At 43.2% G+C, this 17,943-nt stretch overlaps 2 protein-coding genes across 4 annotated transcripts in view; both read left to right on the top strand.

Annotated features, from left to right (window-relative positions):
- LOC143315914 (nck-associated protein 5-like) overlaps positions 1 to 5,603 on the top strand; it is a 128,825-nt gene extending 123,222 nt beyond the window's left edge. For all 3 annotated transcript variants that reach the window (XM_076723474.1, XM_076723476.1, XM_076723477.1), the window contains one exon: positions 3,226 to 5,603. In XM_076723474.1, coding sequence (XP_076579589.1) covers positions 3,226 to 3,534 — 309 coding nt within the window. In that variant the 3' untranslated portion in view covers positions 3,535 to 5,603. The remainder of the gene's footprint in view (positions 1 to 3,225) is intronic.
- Positions 5,604 to 6,788: 1,185 nt separating this feature from the next.
- On the top strand, positions 6,789 to 14,740 carry LOC143316257 (ly6/PLAUR domain-containing protein 1-like). Its single transcript, XM_076724124.1, has 4 exons — positions 6,789 to 7,093; positions 9,606 to 9,740; positions 11,842 to 12,115; positions 13,258 to 14,740. The coding sequence occupies exons 1-3, from the start codon at positions 6,799 to 6,801 to the stop codon at positions 12,087 to 12,089; spliced, it is 678 nt and encodes a 225-aa protein (XP_076580239.1). The 5' UTR covers positions 6,789 to 6,798; the 3' UTR covers positions 12,090 to 12,115; positions 13,258 to 14,740.
- Positions 14,741 to 17,943: the final 3,203 nt, after the last annotated feature.

Below are 17,943 nucleotides of genomic sequence, written 5' to 3'. Positions count from 1 at the left end.
CTTTTCAATAAGCTATTGTAGTGAGCAGGTCTAGTGAATTCGAGTTTGGACAGCCCATTACTGACATGTGATGCAGAACCAATTGCCGATTTGGCCCCTCGTGTTTTCATGTGGGAAGCTCTCACTGAGACGTCTGCCCGCAGCCTGTGCAGCTATCATTTTGGCCGCACCCGCAGGTGGTACAGAGACCTGCGCCGGGAAAGTTCGATCCACTGGTAATTGTGTTCCTCCAAAATCAAATCCAATCAGCGATAAGACAGCTATTCCCTTTCTTTCTTCTTGTTTCCGACCAAAATGAGATATGGGGGGGGGGGTTGAGAGAGTCAAGACCTGAAGACTGTTCTTCACTGCCACAGAGCTCTGCTAATCTCTGATCCCCATCACGCGCTCTTTTCGAATCCCCAAGACCAGAAAAGGTGAATTTTCATGGCTGACAATAACGTGACATAAATATTGCGATGTGATGAACAGCGGTGCGTGGGTGAAGTCAAATTAAACAAGTCTAATCTGCATTCATCACCTTAATTTGGGTTCAGCCTCCACACCTTCAGAATCCTACTCAACATTTGCCATCATATTTGAGTCGGATGCCATGTTTGGGCACATTTTCCCTCTGACTTTTCTTTTTGTTTCTGTCTTCTTTACAAATTCATCTGGATTGCACCCGCTGAGGTCACATCAGTGCGCATTAATGGCGTTCGGTGGGATTTTGGGGTGGAAGGTTGATTCTGCTTTTTAGTTCAACCTCTGCACTTTTTGGAGAATGCATACGATGCAAACTAGCTTTTTTCCTTTGACGCTTGCACACAAATTTCCATAAATCTCGGCTCTTTTGATAACACTTTGCCTCGTCCTCACACAAGGATTCATACATTTCTTTTTCCTCTGACAGAAGCCTCAACAATCCAGAATTCACTTATTAGAAATGCTGCATTTTGACAAAGGAGGCTTGATTTTCTTCTCCTCCGCCTTGTCTTGCTCTCGCAGTACAGCACCAATAGTTCTCATACTTGGCTCTCTGGGGTCTGAGTCCTGCTGGTTTCATTCCAGCTGCCCAAATCACAGAATAGTTTACACCTGGGTTGGCAGGTGAATGCAATTAACCAGCTGGTAGGAGAGGAAACCAACAAGGCTTCAGGCCCGCGAGGAACAGCGCCGAGAACAACAATCACTATTGTTTTTACTCTCTCCACCTACACATGCAGCGTGACATACAGCTGAATGCAAAAACCTCATGCTGCTTTAATAGAACTTGTCAGAAAGCATTACAGGTAATGCGGGAAAGTAGGGAATATAAGATTACATCACAATTTCTGGAATGAACCAAGCCAGACAGAGAATATTGCAGATCCAAGGGTGAATCTTTTTTCTTTTTTTTCCTTTTCTAAATTTTATTTCGTTCCCGTGGAGAGGTGGCTGCAGCTTATCTGCAGTGCCCGCTGACACTGTCAAGGAAGGAAGACACTAATGCAGCATGTCATATTGTTTAGACCTTAATTATGAGCTACTGTGTCAGGAAAGTCAGTCTTTGAGTTCCGAAGTAATTCCAAGTTGGAGATATTTAGAATTTCACACAATTCAATGATGACTACAAGCATAGCAGTGGGGGTCTTGCTCTTCCCATAAAGCCCCGAAGTGTTGCTGACACAGCTGAGACTTCCCTTAAGATGTCAAGTGCATCAATACAAGTTATTAGAAATTAGATTTATAGATATGAATGTGATGACAAATGCAAGCTTATTCTGAATTTGATGCAGCAGCACGTTTTTGGAATCCGGGTTGTCAATTATTGTACTGCAGCATACTCAGGATTGCTGTTTAAAGAAACCTTCCGAGTGTTTGTCCTGATGGTTTGTTTGGGCCCAAATGTGCCGAGACTCCAGAATGTTCTGTGTTCTGGCACATTAGCATGGCAGTGTGAGTTAAGCGACTCACAAAACGTGGCAACTTGATCAAGAAAACACCTACAGGACATTTTCAGCACGGCACTCTAGACTGCATTACTGATGCAGTTTATGTGTTCATGCTTCTTGTGCGGAGTAGTTGTGTGTTTAGGTCTGAGGGGAGATACACCTCGCAGCAAAATGCTAAATGATCCAGGTCTGGAGCCTCCCTGGTGGTTGCCTTGACCCTCCAGCTATTCCTCTGTGCACTTACCCCTGCAAAAATACCTACGAAGACAACTGCTCCTCTCCAGGCTGGAGTTGCTGGAGGAAAATGCAGCTACCCAGAGAATTTTGTTTACAGCCCTTAAAGAGGGGTTTTCATGCTGATTGTGACAGTAACTAGCTCCCTAAAGTGCCTTTTGAGACAAACAGCAGAGGTCACGCAGAAGACTCAAATAGTCATAAACAAAAACTGAATATTTTTAGCTTTCTATGCTGTTTTGTTTGCCTCTGCAGACGTGGTTCGACTCGTGGGTTGTTAGCAATGATGTGGTGTAGAGTCACGTGACAGTGACTTTAAGCATAAAGCACCAAAGAAGCAGCTGGTTATGCAGGATTTTTGCACGTTTGCTGTTGAGGCTAATCACTGCTGAGTTGCCGAAAGCTGCGTGCCCTTGAAAGGCCAACAGGCTCCGATGCGAAGGCACGATCCGGTCTAGTGATAAAACCCGCAATAATAACATTTTCCCGTTCTAATATCTCCTGAACTGTCACGACTCTGGGTCACCCTAATCATTAGTGCATTCAGGATGAAATGGCTCCCGCTAATTGAAGCAGTGTTAACAGATAGCAGCTTTAGACGCAGCATTTCCCCTGAGTAACATATTCCCGCGTATGCTAATTTATAAAGCAGACGGCCACAGGCTGTTCAAAAAAAAATAATACATGATACAACACAGTTAATATAACAGGGAGAGTGGGTGAGCCCAGATGCCCAGAGATGCCTCCCTGCCAACACCCAAGACATACATTTGGTCCTTGAGCATGATAAAAATCTCAATATAGATAACTGTCATGCTCTCAAGCGGCCTCAGTCTTATTGCTTTGTAGCACAACGGTGCAAACGAGATGAGTTACATGGTGCAACGTTACTTCTCTGCTTGGCATTGTGTGTCTGTCAGAGCAGCAGAAGCGAGTGTGGAGTTACACGGATTTGAATTTTAGTCCGGAAAATGCAATGATTTACGGTGCAGCATACATTTAGCAGAGTCAAGCTGCAGCAAATCATCCTTCTTCCCCATAAATTCACACACTTTGTGCTCTCTGTTGATCTCCACAGAAGGAGATTCCCATGGAGAAGACGCCAGTCGGCGCGAACCAGCCGGCCTCGCTCGACTTCTCCCTGGAGTCCCTGAACAAGCTGAACCACAGCAGCTCCGGCAGTCTGTACCCGGACACGGGCTCAGGTGGCCGCAGAGGCGACTGCCACGCCGATGTGGGGAAGAGCGGGGAGGACTGCTGCAAGGCGGACGAGCCCTCCTCCTCCAGCTTCTCCAGCAAGCCCGGGGCGGATCCCGTGGGCTCCCTCAGTGACTCGCTGTACGACAGCTTCTCCTCCTGCACCAGTCAGGGCTCCAACGACGTGTAGGGGCCTACGAGTAAGACGGCAGGGCTGTAGTGCTAGAGTCCAGTCTGTCTCTGACATCTTGGACATGTCAAGTTCTTGGCCACCTTTCTGAATTCTCTCCTTTTGTTTGGCTGTTGAAGGGTGCAGTAGACCCACGGCGTGGATTTGCAGGTAGATTTTCACCTCTGTTGAACTTCAAGAGCCTCCATAAATTTTAGTTTTGAAGACTTGGTTCGCGCTGGCTTTGATCCCAGCCCCTGGTCTCGATTCAAGCCCCGACTTCCACCTAATCTCGGAAATGACTCAGACTGGACTAGCACGGTCTTGACTACAGCCCTGCCACGACAAGTGGAGCCCTGCTCTTGCTACATCCAACACAAAGCACTTAGTGGAGCCGGAGACACAAGGATGGCACCTGAACCCGAACACCAAACCAGGACTCATCTGACTCTGGATGTGGTGGACTGGACAGCAATACACAATGTTGTCTCATTGCAATTCTTAGTTATCTTTTCCCCCCGTGCCGGGGAACTTCTTATCATTGCACTGTAAGAAATACTGTACAGAGTTTGTAAGGAGTGTAAAGTGAATGATGTTTCAAGCAGTGATAAGCAGGGCGTCTTGGGAGCGACTCTGATGGGTAACATTGGTGTGGAGCTGCAACAAAATGCTTTGATTGCATTCCTGCTTGCAAGGAAACTAGATTTTAAACCTAAGGTGTCGTTTTATGTTTGCTGCTAAGTACGTTGCCCATTGAAGTTGCCCAAAAATTGCCCATGTGGAATCACAACACTTAATAATAGACCCGGTTCAGCTTTGTCTACTTCTCTTCTGAAGCAATATTTTTTTAAACTATGTCACAAACAGGCTCACTTCTGTTCATTTTCACTCATTTTTGTCAGTTAAACCTGTCGCCATTCTTGTCTCCGTGTGTTATTTTGAGCAGTTATGCAGCCGATAACGGCGAACAGAACGGAGGATTGTGAAAATCGTTCTTCAGATGACATGAAAATGATCACCATTCAGCTCACAGAAACAGCAGATCCTCTCACCGTGTCAACTGAAGCAAAGCATTTTCTGTTCCCACGCGGTACATTTACTGTTGATGGTGATTTTTCAGTGTCTGGCTGGTACACAGTTACAGCAAACAACCAACTTTTTGGCTTGAATGCACCCAGTGTCATTGTTGGTAGCTCAGGGAACATACTGGACTAATGTAGATTGTAAGAATTGCAATGCAGGCATCAGGAAATGTTTGATAAATACAAAAAAAAAAAAAAAAATGTAAAAAAAAAAAAAAGAAGCTTTTTTTTTTTTTGAGTTCCTGATGCAAAACTCCAGAATCCAAACTCTCATATAGCATAACATACCTGAACTCTCCAAACCTCAGCTTTCCTCTCATAGTTGTATATTATGTTGTATATAGAAACTGCTATAAGTTAATATCAGAATGGGCATTGCTGATTGATATATGCAAATGGCAAAACAACAACAACAACAAAAAAAAAAAAAAGATGTAAATTGTCTGCCAAGCATTCAACCAAGGTTTTAAGTCTACTGTTTGAACATGGCATGTATCTTTTCTTATGGAATTCTTTCGGGGTTCTTGTTTAAAAATCTTTATTTTGATCGATAAGAGCTAATACTAAAATATTTTATCACTTTATTTTAAAGACATATTTGAACTTTAGGTGAAGTTATGCCAAATCTCTCTCTGGAATTTGACCAGCTGGTGCTAATCAACAGAGCCGACTGTGTGTTTCAATTTTTCTATGAAACTGTTAATATTGTATGAAGAGAGTCTGAAGAGGACTTGTGTATTTTTCTAGATGTCCAGTATTTATACCCACATTTTGTACTGTCAGACTGTAGTGTGATTGTCATGCTTCACCTCTCTCCTTAAATGTTCCTGGTTCCTTTGTAAAGAGAAATGGTTACCAGCAGTGTTACTTTGGTAATTATTATTAATGTTATTGTTATTATTATTATTATTATTATTACTGTGTGCAATTTTGTCTGTTACGCCAGACTTTAATGCTATATTTTATGTAACTATTTCCTAAATAAATATGAGAAACTATTTCCTATTTCAAACCGAGCTGCAAGGTGTGTGTGTGTGTGTGTGTGTGTGTGTGTGTGTGTGTGTGTGTGTGTGTGTATTCATTTTGGGCACATCCTCACGCATGCATGTGCGTGTGCGCGCAGGCTTGCGTCACCAGGTGATTCATTTTTTTTTTTTTTTTCCTCTTTCTTTCAGTGTTGTAATAAATGTTTGGGAGAAAAAGCCGAAATGTTTCACCCCGAGGGCATCGCGTGTAATCACCGCTTCCCACTCACAATCTGTCAGCCGGAGTTGGAAGCTCAGAGCCGGCGACAGTTCGCTCCCAGCCCGCGCTCCGCTGCGGAGGGATTTATAACCATCAGTCCCTTGATGGGTAATTATGTGCGTATAAATAAACGCAATTAGTTTATGCACGCTCGGATGATTTCTCTCTCTGTATGCCTCCATATAGCCTGCAGTAATACGCTCAATGTATTCTGCTGATAGCATCCAAACAGCAGCGGAATCAGATTATGTTGTAAGTGCAGGTTAAAGTATTGTCATTATGATTTTAGAGGGTGACATAAGGGGGGAATGAAATTTCCTAAAAGTCAACAATAAGAAGACTACAATACCATTTAGGCTCAACACTCAGTGAAGCCATTCATTAACGTCATTCATGTCAGAAAACCCCTGCCAGTGCGTTATCATAGAAAAATATGGGGGAAATGAAATGTGCAGCCGAAAGAAATACATTATCACAGCAACAGAGAGGAAGAAAGAAGAGAAAGCCAAAGTCATTATAGGCTGCAAGTCCCAAAATTCGATGAATGATGATGAAAACTCTTGATAAAAGGTCACAAAAAGCCCAATATTTCAAAAACTACTATCACCATAAAAAAGTGCCTCAAAACCACAGTATTTAGAATTACTTGGGTCATTTTAAAGGTTAATCCATTGCGCACAGACGCACCATAGTCCTTTTTTTTTTTTTTTGAAGAAGAAGAATTGTATAAGAACATGTAATATAGTAGGATATTGAAGGGAATCGAGGTGGCCGCGTGGTTCTATGAATTTACTGAACTTTTCGTAGCTCTCGAAACAGAAACATGAACACAGAATTATCATTAAAATGGAGCCAATCATAACGTTGGAAAATGGCACATATCTGTAAACGCCACATGCTGAATACCCTGCCTATTATTTCTCTGTCATCGGTGCATGACGGCAAACTGACTGAGATTATGAAAACGCCAACTGTGAGCCCCCGTCACGTGGTGCGCTCTATGATTTCTGCGCTCTGGGTTTGTCTCCAGTTGCGCAGGAAGGAGAGAGTCGCACTTTGCGGAGCTTTCGCTCTCACCTCAGCGAGCCAAGAGGATGAGCGCGTCCGTGTCTGGGCTTCCTCCGCGGCGCTTCGTCCTCCATGCCCCCGTCTGAAGGAGTTCATTTGGTCGGATGTTTCCCCTCCGAGCGTCATTTGGGAGAGAATGCGTCTTCTCGTTTTTGCGACTTTATGTGGAGTCCTTCTCGACGCAGGTAGGTGCAAGTTGGAGAGGCTGCGGCCGCGTTTCAGTCAGCGCGTGAGGGCACAGTTTGGAGCGCGCGTGCTCAGCTTGCATGCCACAAAAACACGTGCGTATGTTGTGCAAAAGGTACTTATCCTTTCTATCTACATTCATGCGCGACGGAGGGGGAATGCCAGATTCCAAAAAAAATGCTTGTTTAACCTCACTGCATCCATGAGAGATGTCAGAGCATTTAATGTCTGGATAAACTGTTCCAAAATGATCACGACTTTATTTACGACGCAGAACTGTAACCTTTTGATAACTAGTTTTCTGCGTATGTCTGTACCTGGGGTCGGACTTCCAGATGGGAGTAGAATATAAATATTTACTGGCTCGTACTTTTGGAAAAACTTACGCACCATGGAAAAACCATGGACAGTCATTCCCAAAATGTTGCATGTCTGGTGCTGGTTTTACGCGCTGATGGAGGAGCGCTGTGCCGGACTCCTCTGCGCTGTTTTGGCACAGAGGGAATTCAAGCTTTTATCACCCTTAAACCTTATTTTCTAGGACTCATGTTTCGATTTGTCTGGTAGGTGCGTTTGCTTCGAATGAGGGATTTTCTTCTTGCCAGTCCAAGTGTTGGCAAAGAAGGCGAAGATGCTGCTTGTCCGTGCTTGCTCTTTCTGGACGCTCATGTGAGGAAATGATGCCACAGCTGTTCTTTCACCTGTCTAATTTTTGTTGTTGTTTTGTGGTGCCTACAGTGATTATAGCAAATGTGATTGTGATTGTTGGTTGTGCAATTGTTATACATTCGAAGCTGTAAAGATTTGCTTTGTATTTCCTTTTGTAGAGAAAATCAAATAGGTTTAGTGCAAATTTCTAAAGCTGATAAGCTGTGCTCACTGGATTCTGCCCTCCAGTGTGACAGATATTCTCCACAAAAATAAGAAAGTTCCCTGTTATCACAATCTTCCAGGTGATGGATGGAGGTTTCAGGCATGGGCTTGGTTTGAAGTAATTAGGCTGGGGTTGTGATTTTATATGTGGACCTTTATCAGATGCGTTTGATGGCGCTGTCAGAGTTGAGATTAATGTTTGGTGCCATTTCAATAATTACACCACTAATATACGTCAGAGTGGACGGATAGCCTGTGTGGGATACTTAGGAAAGAAAGTGCAGGTGTGTTTGTTGGAAGTTTGTGATTGAGTGCCTATGTGTGATGCTGTGATGATGATGATGATGTCATTCAGAAATACTAATTGAACCTTGCAGCTTTATAACACTGATGTGTGACAACAAAGAAGTTCTTTTTATTGTCAGCTCTCAAAAAGTGGATAGACTCCACCATCACACACGATGCAATGGGTTTCCAGTGAGAAGACGTCATGTGCATTGCACAGGGGAACTGCACAGCAAGCGTATTGTCTGCAGAAAGACTACAGACCATTTGATTTCCTATTTTCCAAGCATGAACTGTATTTTAACAGCACCGGGATGTCAATTTAACCAACATTGAAAGCATCGCTTTGTGCTGACTTCCTCCATCTTACATCTCATAACTTGATTCTTGCAGATGTTTTGCATTTCCTGCAGGACCAGTGTATTACAGACACTCAGATTAATGACGAGGTTTTAGGCAATAAGAAAAACTCATCCAGGCAGCTGTAAAGGCATCCGATAAAATTTACAAAAGCTGTGAGAAGCACTGCGTATTATCTTTATGAGAAGATGTGGCACTCACATTTTTATTTTCTGAGGCGGTGGGAATTCACGCAGGCAATCTCTGCATCGGCAGAGTGCATCAAGTCCCTCTTACTGCCTGTTTGTGTTGTAAATGGAGCTGTAGCACCTATAAAAATCCATGTGCTGAAAGGGATTTTAAAGGGACCCCTGTGTGCTTTGTTGATTTGTTTCTGGTTCTTTACAGCTTATTCTCACCAAAATGTGTGAATCTATAACCTCTCTGCTGACACTCATGAGACGGCCAATAAAAACAGCTGAAAGGCACCTTAGATGAGACCTGGTGAAAGACTTTCTTTTGTGGCTTTATAAAGGCACAAAACCTCAGCACTGCCCTCCTGCCAGCGGGCGGAATGTCACAACACGGCGCAGAAGATAGAGAACATGACAGTGCACTCTCATGAGGGGCCATTCGTCTTGTTTGCAGCTGCAGCACCATTACGGGCGCAAAGCAAACCTAGAAAAGCCTTAACGGCATAAAGAATGTGCAGATTCAATAGCATTTCATCTTTAAACATAACAACTTCACAGTTGTTTTTACTTTTTGCCTTTTGTGCAAACAGCAGCAGCGGCAGAGCCATGCTATCTGTTTCCCTCTGTTTACAGTCTGTATGCTAAGCTAAGCTAACTGTGCCTTGCTGTAGCTCCTTATTTACCGCACAGGCATGAGAACGGCATCAATCTTCTCATCTCAACAGACCAATCTTTTTTCCTTATATTGTATTTACCTATTGAATGTCTGCAACACCACGGATGACTGAATATCTTGCACTCTATTTCCTGCGTGGTGCAGGAGATGCCCTTCAGATCCAGTGCTACCAGTGCGAGGAGATGAAGCACAATGACTGCTCCACGCCGGAGTACATCGTCAACTGCACCGTCAATGTACAGGACATGTGCCAGAAGGAAGTGCTCGTCAAACCTGATGGTAAGGGGCACTTTACGGTAAATCAGGATGCACGGCCATGGTAGGTCTCACTGCCTATACACTTCGTATGATCTCAAAGATTGTCAAGAAGAAGGACACTATGAGACACATGTCAAAGGTATTTTGGTGCTGACATGGATCTAGATTTAGATGTTTTCTCGTATGCGTCCTTGGTGGAGGTAAAGGCCCTCTCGGTGTTCATATTCCTTGATAGGATGGAGAGCAGAGTTAGTGAAGATTTATAGTTGAAGGTGTAAAAGCCCAGGCGGGGTCAGCCAAAAGTATCTGAGCTCCTATTTATCTGCAGAAGAAAGGTGACCGTCTGGGAACCAGAGACGGAGCTGAACACGGCGCTCAGGAGGTACGAAACCTCTGAGCATAAAGTTTTGTGTCTTTCCCATTCAGGTCAGGGAAGAAAGATTATTATCTTGACGCGTAATAGGACAGACAATTACCATAAATACTGACGTCTCAACTGGGATGAGCTGAGATGCTGCCATAAACAAGATTGTCTGGAAAACAGGAGGTCAAAAAAATACCACTTTAAAAAGATTTTTTGCTGTAATATGAAATGTATTTATGTATTCAAGTCATGCAAACGCAGCATAAACAAGAAATTAAGTCAGCCACGGTGTTCAGCTGTTTTCATTGTCTCTCTTGCTGTTAAAATGACAAACAAGACAGAAAATCCTCCCTTTTTCCTCCCTCCAAACACCTTTTAATCCTCATATGTGTGACTTAGTGACCCAGCCGAGGAGGCTGAGCAGGTCAAAACAATCTTCTGTGATTTTCAGCGTAATAGACATTGTTATCTGTTATTTTGCTCCTTTCCTCGCCTTCAAAGGCGGAGGGAGAAGCATTGATTGATGTGTGGATAGACCCGCTGTGTTGCAGAAAGCACTGTCTTGCAGACAGAGCATCGCTGTGTAATGCATAACTTTCCCGCGCTGTGTAAAACCGATGCATTACAAACCTACACAAACAAATGCAAGGCCCTCCATTGTTTTTGTTTTCAGGCTCCCTTTTACATGAGGGATGTTGGTGCTGCGTGTCGCTCCGAAGACCCCAGCAGCTAGCCTATCTCGCTGGATGACTTTATTTGGCTCATTCGTCAAAAAAGGAGACTTTCCCTCAGCTGCCTCTGACACAGCATTAGATTAGCTTTGCGCTACGTTACAGAAATAAAATGGTTCAGCCTGGAGGGCGCCAACTAGACTGTTTGCGAAAGAGTTGAGAGGTTCCAGCTCATGGAACAACCATTAGCTTAATTAGCCAGCTAGCTAGACTACAGGTAATTGTAAGTGTATATGTTTCAGTCACAACTAACTGCATGCTTGCAGGTTCAATGCCTTCTGGGATGTCCTTGACTAAACCTGCAGCGCCACAGATGTTAATTTTATGCTTTGCCTGCAGACGCAGTTGCAGAGCGCCAATGCTTTCTGCAGAAACACAAAGACTACCATGGATGAAGAATGCTCAGCTTTACATATTTCTCCTCCACTCCACTGGAACATTCCGCCCCAAAGCGATTGAATTTATCCGAATTTGATTTCATTGAAACTTTTTTCTTGTCCAGTGAGGGGAAATTTCATTTGCAGACAACAGACAACAGAAGAAAAATAACACAATAAGAATGCCACATAAATGATAAAACACACGCTGTAACATGGAAATGCATTACAAATAACGGCACTGTACAGCCTGCCAGATGGAGAAACATCACTTGATAAGGGAGTCAGTGGCCCTGGAGTGCAATAAAAAGTTCCAGCACTACAGAATATGAGCTTTTCTTCTGCATACAAATTGTAGTAACATATATCACACTGACAAATATCAGTTAATATAAAGAGCAGACAGAATGTCAATAGCTGCATCGCCCTATAGTGCAATAATAAAAAAAAAAAAGCAGTAGCATTACAGAAGGCTCTTATACTTTACATCTTCTATCTGAGCAATCTAATTACAGCAGGGGAAAATCTGATGTGATATTTTGCAGCAGGCCCAACGTCTTAAAGCTAGATAACGGGCCAGTACCTGTGTGTGGACGCACTTAAAAATTCAGAAAATACAGTTTGTTTGTTTGTTTGTTTGTTTGTTGCAGGAATACATTATCGGAAATCCTGCGCCTCCTCCGGGGCTTGCCTCATCGCCTCCTCAGGCTACCAGCAGTTCTGCACCGGCAGGCTGAACTCAGTCTGCATCTCCTGCTGCAACACCCCGCTCTGCAACGGGCCCAGGAGGAAGCGTCCCATCCCGTCGGCCGCAATGTGCAGCCCACGGACGAACCGGCCGCTTCTCCTCTTCCTCGCCTTCCTCCTGCCGCTGCTGAAGCTCCTCCCTGTGACGTAGACTGAGGATCCCTTCACGTCTCCGCTGTACAGTTTGTTTGTCTCACATTTTTGCTCTTGATTTTGGTTCATTTGGGCTCACGCTGCGCAGGTAGAAGGTCAAAAGGCCGAATTTCAGCGACTAGTCCTCCTGCAAGGTTAGAGAATTTGGCAGCAGGAGTCAAATCCAATCAGGTTGGACTTGCAGGCTCAGCTAAACAGACTTTTTTGCACTTTTTTGCTGCTGGATAGTGGACACCAACAAATAGAGGTAGCTGCATCCCAGCAGCAATGAGCATGTTCAGAGGTGAGGGGATTTCTGGTTTTGGGAAATATGCTGAATACCTGTGTAGTGGAGAGTCTGATGAGAAGATTGATACCACTAAGTCTGTTAAATGTAAGTTTGTTAGCTTAGCTTAGCACAGAGACAGAAAACAGATGGAGACAGCTAGACCGGCTACCAGGTTACACCATATATTGCCATTTAATCCGCACAAAAAAATAATAATTAATTGTTTTTTTGTGGTCCAGTGCTGAGGTATTTCTGGGAACAGTTGCCTGGCAACCACTGATGACTCCAGGAAGTTGCGATTACAACAAATTAGATGTAATGTGTTTATATAGCTTATTTAGTGAGCTTGGAGGTGTTATCCACAGACCAGCCAGGCTAGCTGTGTCCATCTTTGTGCTAATAAGCAAAGCTAACCAGCTACTTGCCTCATATTTAATGCATTGGAGAAAAATCAGCTTTTTCCCCAAAATGTTCAACTATTCCTTTAAGGGAAATCTAGAGCATACAATGATACTTTAGACAATAGTGTGCTTCCAAAGATGAATTGACATCGAGCCAGGCCTAATCACCCGACATCTGTGCCCGAACTTACTAAATGTTCTTGTGGCTGAATGGGAGCAAATCCCTGCAGCCAGGTTCCAAAATCAGCTGGCACATTTCCCAGAAGCCCGTTAAAGTCGCGTATTAATGTCCATTTGGCATGAGATGTCCGACAATCACATACGGCTGTAACGGCGGGGTGTCCACATAATTTTGGCCATGTAGTGTAGCTCGCAAAAGACCAACACTTTGAAGAATCAGTGCAGTCAACGCACTGAAAAATCATTGTGCACCAAAACATGTGAACACACTGCTTTGAAGGCTGAATGAAGACATTTCCTGTCCCTTTCCGTCACAGGTTCACCTCGGAGCTTGGACCTGCGGTCGCTACTGTGGTATCCTGAAACGAAAGAGCAGCTCTGGACACCACACTGGCTTTATCTTCTCAGCGTCATGAAAACAAAAGTTCATCTGATCGACATAACACAGAGAATGACACTGGAAAGCTGGAGAAGTGGAAGCACGGCGAGCTTTTCTGAATCATTTATTGTTCCTGCTGCTGGGAGGAGGACCATCCAGCCTGCAGCCGAGGCGTCACTCAATTTCTTAGCTTTTTGTGAAGTGGAGCGTTTTGTGAAGAACCTGCTCTCAAGTTATTTTCTGGTTATTACACGCTGTAAAAGCTGCTGGTTGGAGTCCTTGTAGAAAGTAATATTTTTCAGCTTTTATTTTTGTGGGCTTTGTTTGATCGATGGTTTGAAACAGCGCTATTAGTTCTCTTTCTTGTTGATGCTGTCGCTGTTGTCGCTCAGAATACACAGATTCTCATATTTTGAATTGATTACGACAGAACTGACATTATGGACCCGAAATAGACGTACATTCTTGATATGTTATGATGAAGGCAGTGCTTTGATTCAGGCAAATGAGAAGGTTTCTGAGGTCTCTTGCAGCATATTATCCATCATATATATTCATATTTTCCCCTGCTGCACAATATTAATTGACATTTTACTACTCGGCATAATGAAGATGTTGAACTGGATTTTGAAGGCCTGTTTGTGTTGTTGCTTATTCATCCTTAATCATAAGACTTAAAAAGCTGACTCACAGGTACAAGAAGCTGATTAGATATATTAATTAGACATGATTATTCCCTCTGTTTCTTTGTGAAATCAACATAGCGCAAAATAGGAATAAGCTATAAGCACAAATGAACTCTTGCTGGAGAAAGGCTTCAGGTGATATGAGCCATATTTCCCTTAAAGTTTCGATCGTTTTGGCACTTTAAATTAAACATGTGCTCAAATCAGTACTAGTATTGCATGTAGCCAATGCTGTCGACCAAATATTGCATTTTATAGTCCTCACGAATGAAATTTGACTTGTTTGGATCTCATTAGCGAAAATTGCAGGTTCCTATTTGCTTCCAAATTATTTATTTTAAGTTCTGTTTTACAGCTTTTTACATTTCACTGCTTTTTCTGGACCTGTACAGTATTCTATTTATATGTGGCGAATGTGCTGGAGATGACAACCACAATGCAGACATTCTCTAACTGTGTTTTAATGCCACACGTGAGGGATTAAAGGTCGAGAACAGAGCAAAAAAGGCAAGAAAGCGCACCGAGGTTCCACAAAATTATGACCATATTGTTTTCATATTAAAAACGAGGCTGTGTGTTGACTTATTCCAGAGCATCGTGTGACCGTTCTGGAGACAGAAAAACGACACGGACCATCTGATAAATGTCCATGGCAATTTTTTGACCGGTCTTCTGTGAAGAGTAATGCTGTATCCTGCTGATGTGTGGTGTAAATAAATGTTGAAGAAAAACCGACCCGTCATGTGGCTGCATGGCGTCCTTTCAGGGCTCCTCCATCATGAATTTCATTGCGGCGAATGTTCAACAGCTTGCATTTCACCCACTGAAGTTTAACTTAATTAAAGAGATTATTTTTGCCTCCGGAGCGGCACATTAACACCTCAATTAAACTTAAACCGAACTAAACATTCATGAATTATTCACTGATTATCGGAGGCTCTGTTATCCATATAAATTCGAATTCTTTCTTGTAGACAAACATCTTTTTCCAGCATGTTTTGCTGACTTGCTGTGCTCTGAATAAAAGACTCTTGGTTATCCTGGCAATTAAATAGACTTAATTAATTAGCAGTATCCCAGTGAAATTTGCTGCATTTCCCTGTGCAGCAATTAGCACCAAATTAGGTCCAACCTACCAAATAGTTAAAGGGAATCCTAGAACCTGTGAAATCTAAGAAACAACTATGGCTCTTCTCCTTTGAACACCTTTTCCTTTGTTATAAAAGTAGGAAAAAGCCACATTTCCATGAGTTGCAGCAGTGTTTAAATCACAAGAGGCATTATTTGACTGTCCACATCTTCACATTCACCTCGCCTCAGATAAAATGCATGAACTTTTGGGCTTTTGGAGGGAAGGGATGACATTATTTGACTCTCTGGGAGATGAAATCCACCACTGTTGGTGGTCCCGGGGAGGTTATTTGGCCTTAAATGCTTCCTCTGTGGCTTTAACCTTCACACAGCCCAGCTAAGGACAGCGTGGAACCAGTGTTTTATTGAATTAGCTGCATTTCAGTAAGCTACCATCACTCAATTACTCCTCTATTGATTATTGTGTGCTTTGTGCAACCTCTGTGGCTTTACAAATTAGCATGCGTTCATTCTTACAGAGCTTTTTCCAGGCATTTCTTGTGCTTTGATTTATGCATTGTTGAGTCTTTTTGGTCTTGCTGTGCATGTGTGTGTCTGAGCCTACCTGTCGACATTCTCAGTGGCCAGCCATGGGCGGCCTGCTCTGAAACTGATAAAAGCCTCATATGAATCAGAAGATTACGGTTTTGTCAGCGTGAGCAGAGAATACAGATTAGACATAATCCACTCTGTTTTACACCCGTCTTGCAATGGCTGCTTTTGTCTTGTGGCGACAACGCCAGATCCCAGGAAAAGTCAGGTAATTAAGCAAAGATGAGATATGAGAAAGGTGCAGATGCCTCAGTGGTGTGATACTGAACTGTTTAAGAGAAGCACACAGCATGTAAAGCACTCTGCGAGCTGCTTATCTGGTCAACTGAAACTGGGATTCCTCTAAAGAGCGAGGCAGAACTTGACAGTCCAGTTGTGGCTGCGATGATTGACTTGCAAGTGCCATAATAGTGTTTCCAAGTAACCGTTTTCAATTATTTGCCTAACAATGCAGCTGTGCATTGTTAGAGACACAATACAACAGCTCCCACTGGATGAATCCTGAGTCCACATAAAAAAAATGTACAACAATTTTGCAGAGAGACGAGGAAGAGGCTTCAAACAGCTATGTGACACAAATTGTCACATCAGCGCATGGTATTCGACGGCTTTGGTCATTTTTAACCTCAGCCGCGTCGTCCGCAGCATCAACTTTGGACCTATTAGCAGCAGACGACGCTGCAGTGTGAGGGCGCCGGTATGACAAAGCATCATTAAGACTAGGAGGAGGAGGAGGAGGAGGAAGGAGCGAGGATGGACGAGCTCTGAGGGAAGTGCAGACTGCAGATCTCCTGAGATTAAGAAGCAGCAAAAAGAGGAGATTATTAAAAATAATAAGGCCCACCTCTGCCTTGCTCTAATGACGTGCGCGCAAACACAGTCATATTAGGACTCAGGCAGTGGAAATACTTCAGTTGATGAGGGACCTCATCTCATCTACTCTGTTTACTGTGTAGGCTAAGAGTATTGGAAATGAGGGGGGAAATGATCTATTCTGGTGTGGGCGGGAATCGTTTCAGGTACATATCGAGGACTAACAGGGGACAGCAAGATCCAAAACCTCCAGAGAGTCAATTACGCTTAGCTCAGCGCCTGTACATTGTGTATGGTTCAAATGAATCTGAGCTCGTCCACTTAAATGCATCAAATTTAATTCATTTCCATTAGCTATTATTCATGAATTAAATGCATTAACCCAAGCATCAATAGGCCCATTTGTGCTATTGATTAAATGGCTGAATTAAAATGAAATTCTATCAAATTACAAATTCCATTAAACATATTACCTTGGATGAGATGAAGACGAACGTGTGTCCGGCCTCAACAATTATCCGAAATCTGATGACTTAGCAGTCAACGAGCTACTTCACCAAGACTTTATTTTCACTCCAATCCACTTTAGTGCCGTAACACAAATCCTCATTCCAGTAAGTAGCCCCAATAAAGAAAAACAAACACAATTAAAACCCCCCAAAGTTGCAGTGGTGCAAAGGGGAAATTAATCTGCGGCTGTGGGAAAGTTAACAAGCATCAGACTGCACTGTTAAATACATTACACTTCTGCAAGAACGAGCAAAAGTAAAAGAGAAGGAGCTTGAGGAATGGTTGTAAACATCCCTTGTTACTCTGATTTATTCACTCCTGGATGGATGCAGTGGTGGAGGAGATTAAAAGACGAGGTGGGGTTGCTCCACAATCATTTGTGCCATCATGTTTTGTGTGTTATTACAGCGGCTGACTGGCTGATGGTGGTTCTGAAAAGCTCAGTCAGGGGTGGCTGTCGCCTCTTAAAAACGAGAGCACTGGTGCCCTCTAGTATTCAAAACAGCGATGCACAGGAATGTGGATTAAATGACAGCGGAGGCATTAAAATACGAAGCCTGGCTCTCAAGTTGGCCTTGAATGCCTTCAACACACTCTTGTGGGTGAAAAAAAATCCCCTTTCTGCACAATTTGATGTCATCTTGTGTCAACGATTGCTCGTTTTTAGTTCTGTGAACCTTGGAATTCTGAACTGAGCAGTTTCTCATTATTCACGCCATGCATGGGAAAATGCATTCATTTTCTTTTGGGAGTTTTCCCAAATTTGGTGCGTTTGGATGGAAGCTTTGCTCCAATGTTCATGTTAAGTAAGAGTGTGTGTTTTGTTTAGCCCCAAACCAGACCTATTTAGCCTAAATCGTTTAAAAAAAAACCCCAAGCTGTGGGTGGTGATTCATATGTCTGGAAGAGGATTAGATAAGATTAAATGCAAT

Source organism: Chaetodon auriga, chromosome 23 (assembly GCF_051107435.1).
Source record: "Chaetodon auriga isolate fChaAug3 chromosome 23, fChaAug3.hap1, whole genome shotgun sequence".
Lineage (NCBI taxonomy): Eukaryota > Metazoa > Chordata > Actinopteri > Chaetodontiformes > Chaetodontidae > Chaetodon > Chaetodon auriga.
This window is presented reverse-complemented; position numbering and strand designations above follow the sequence as displayed.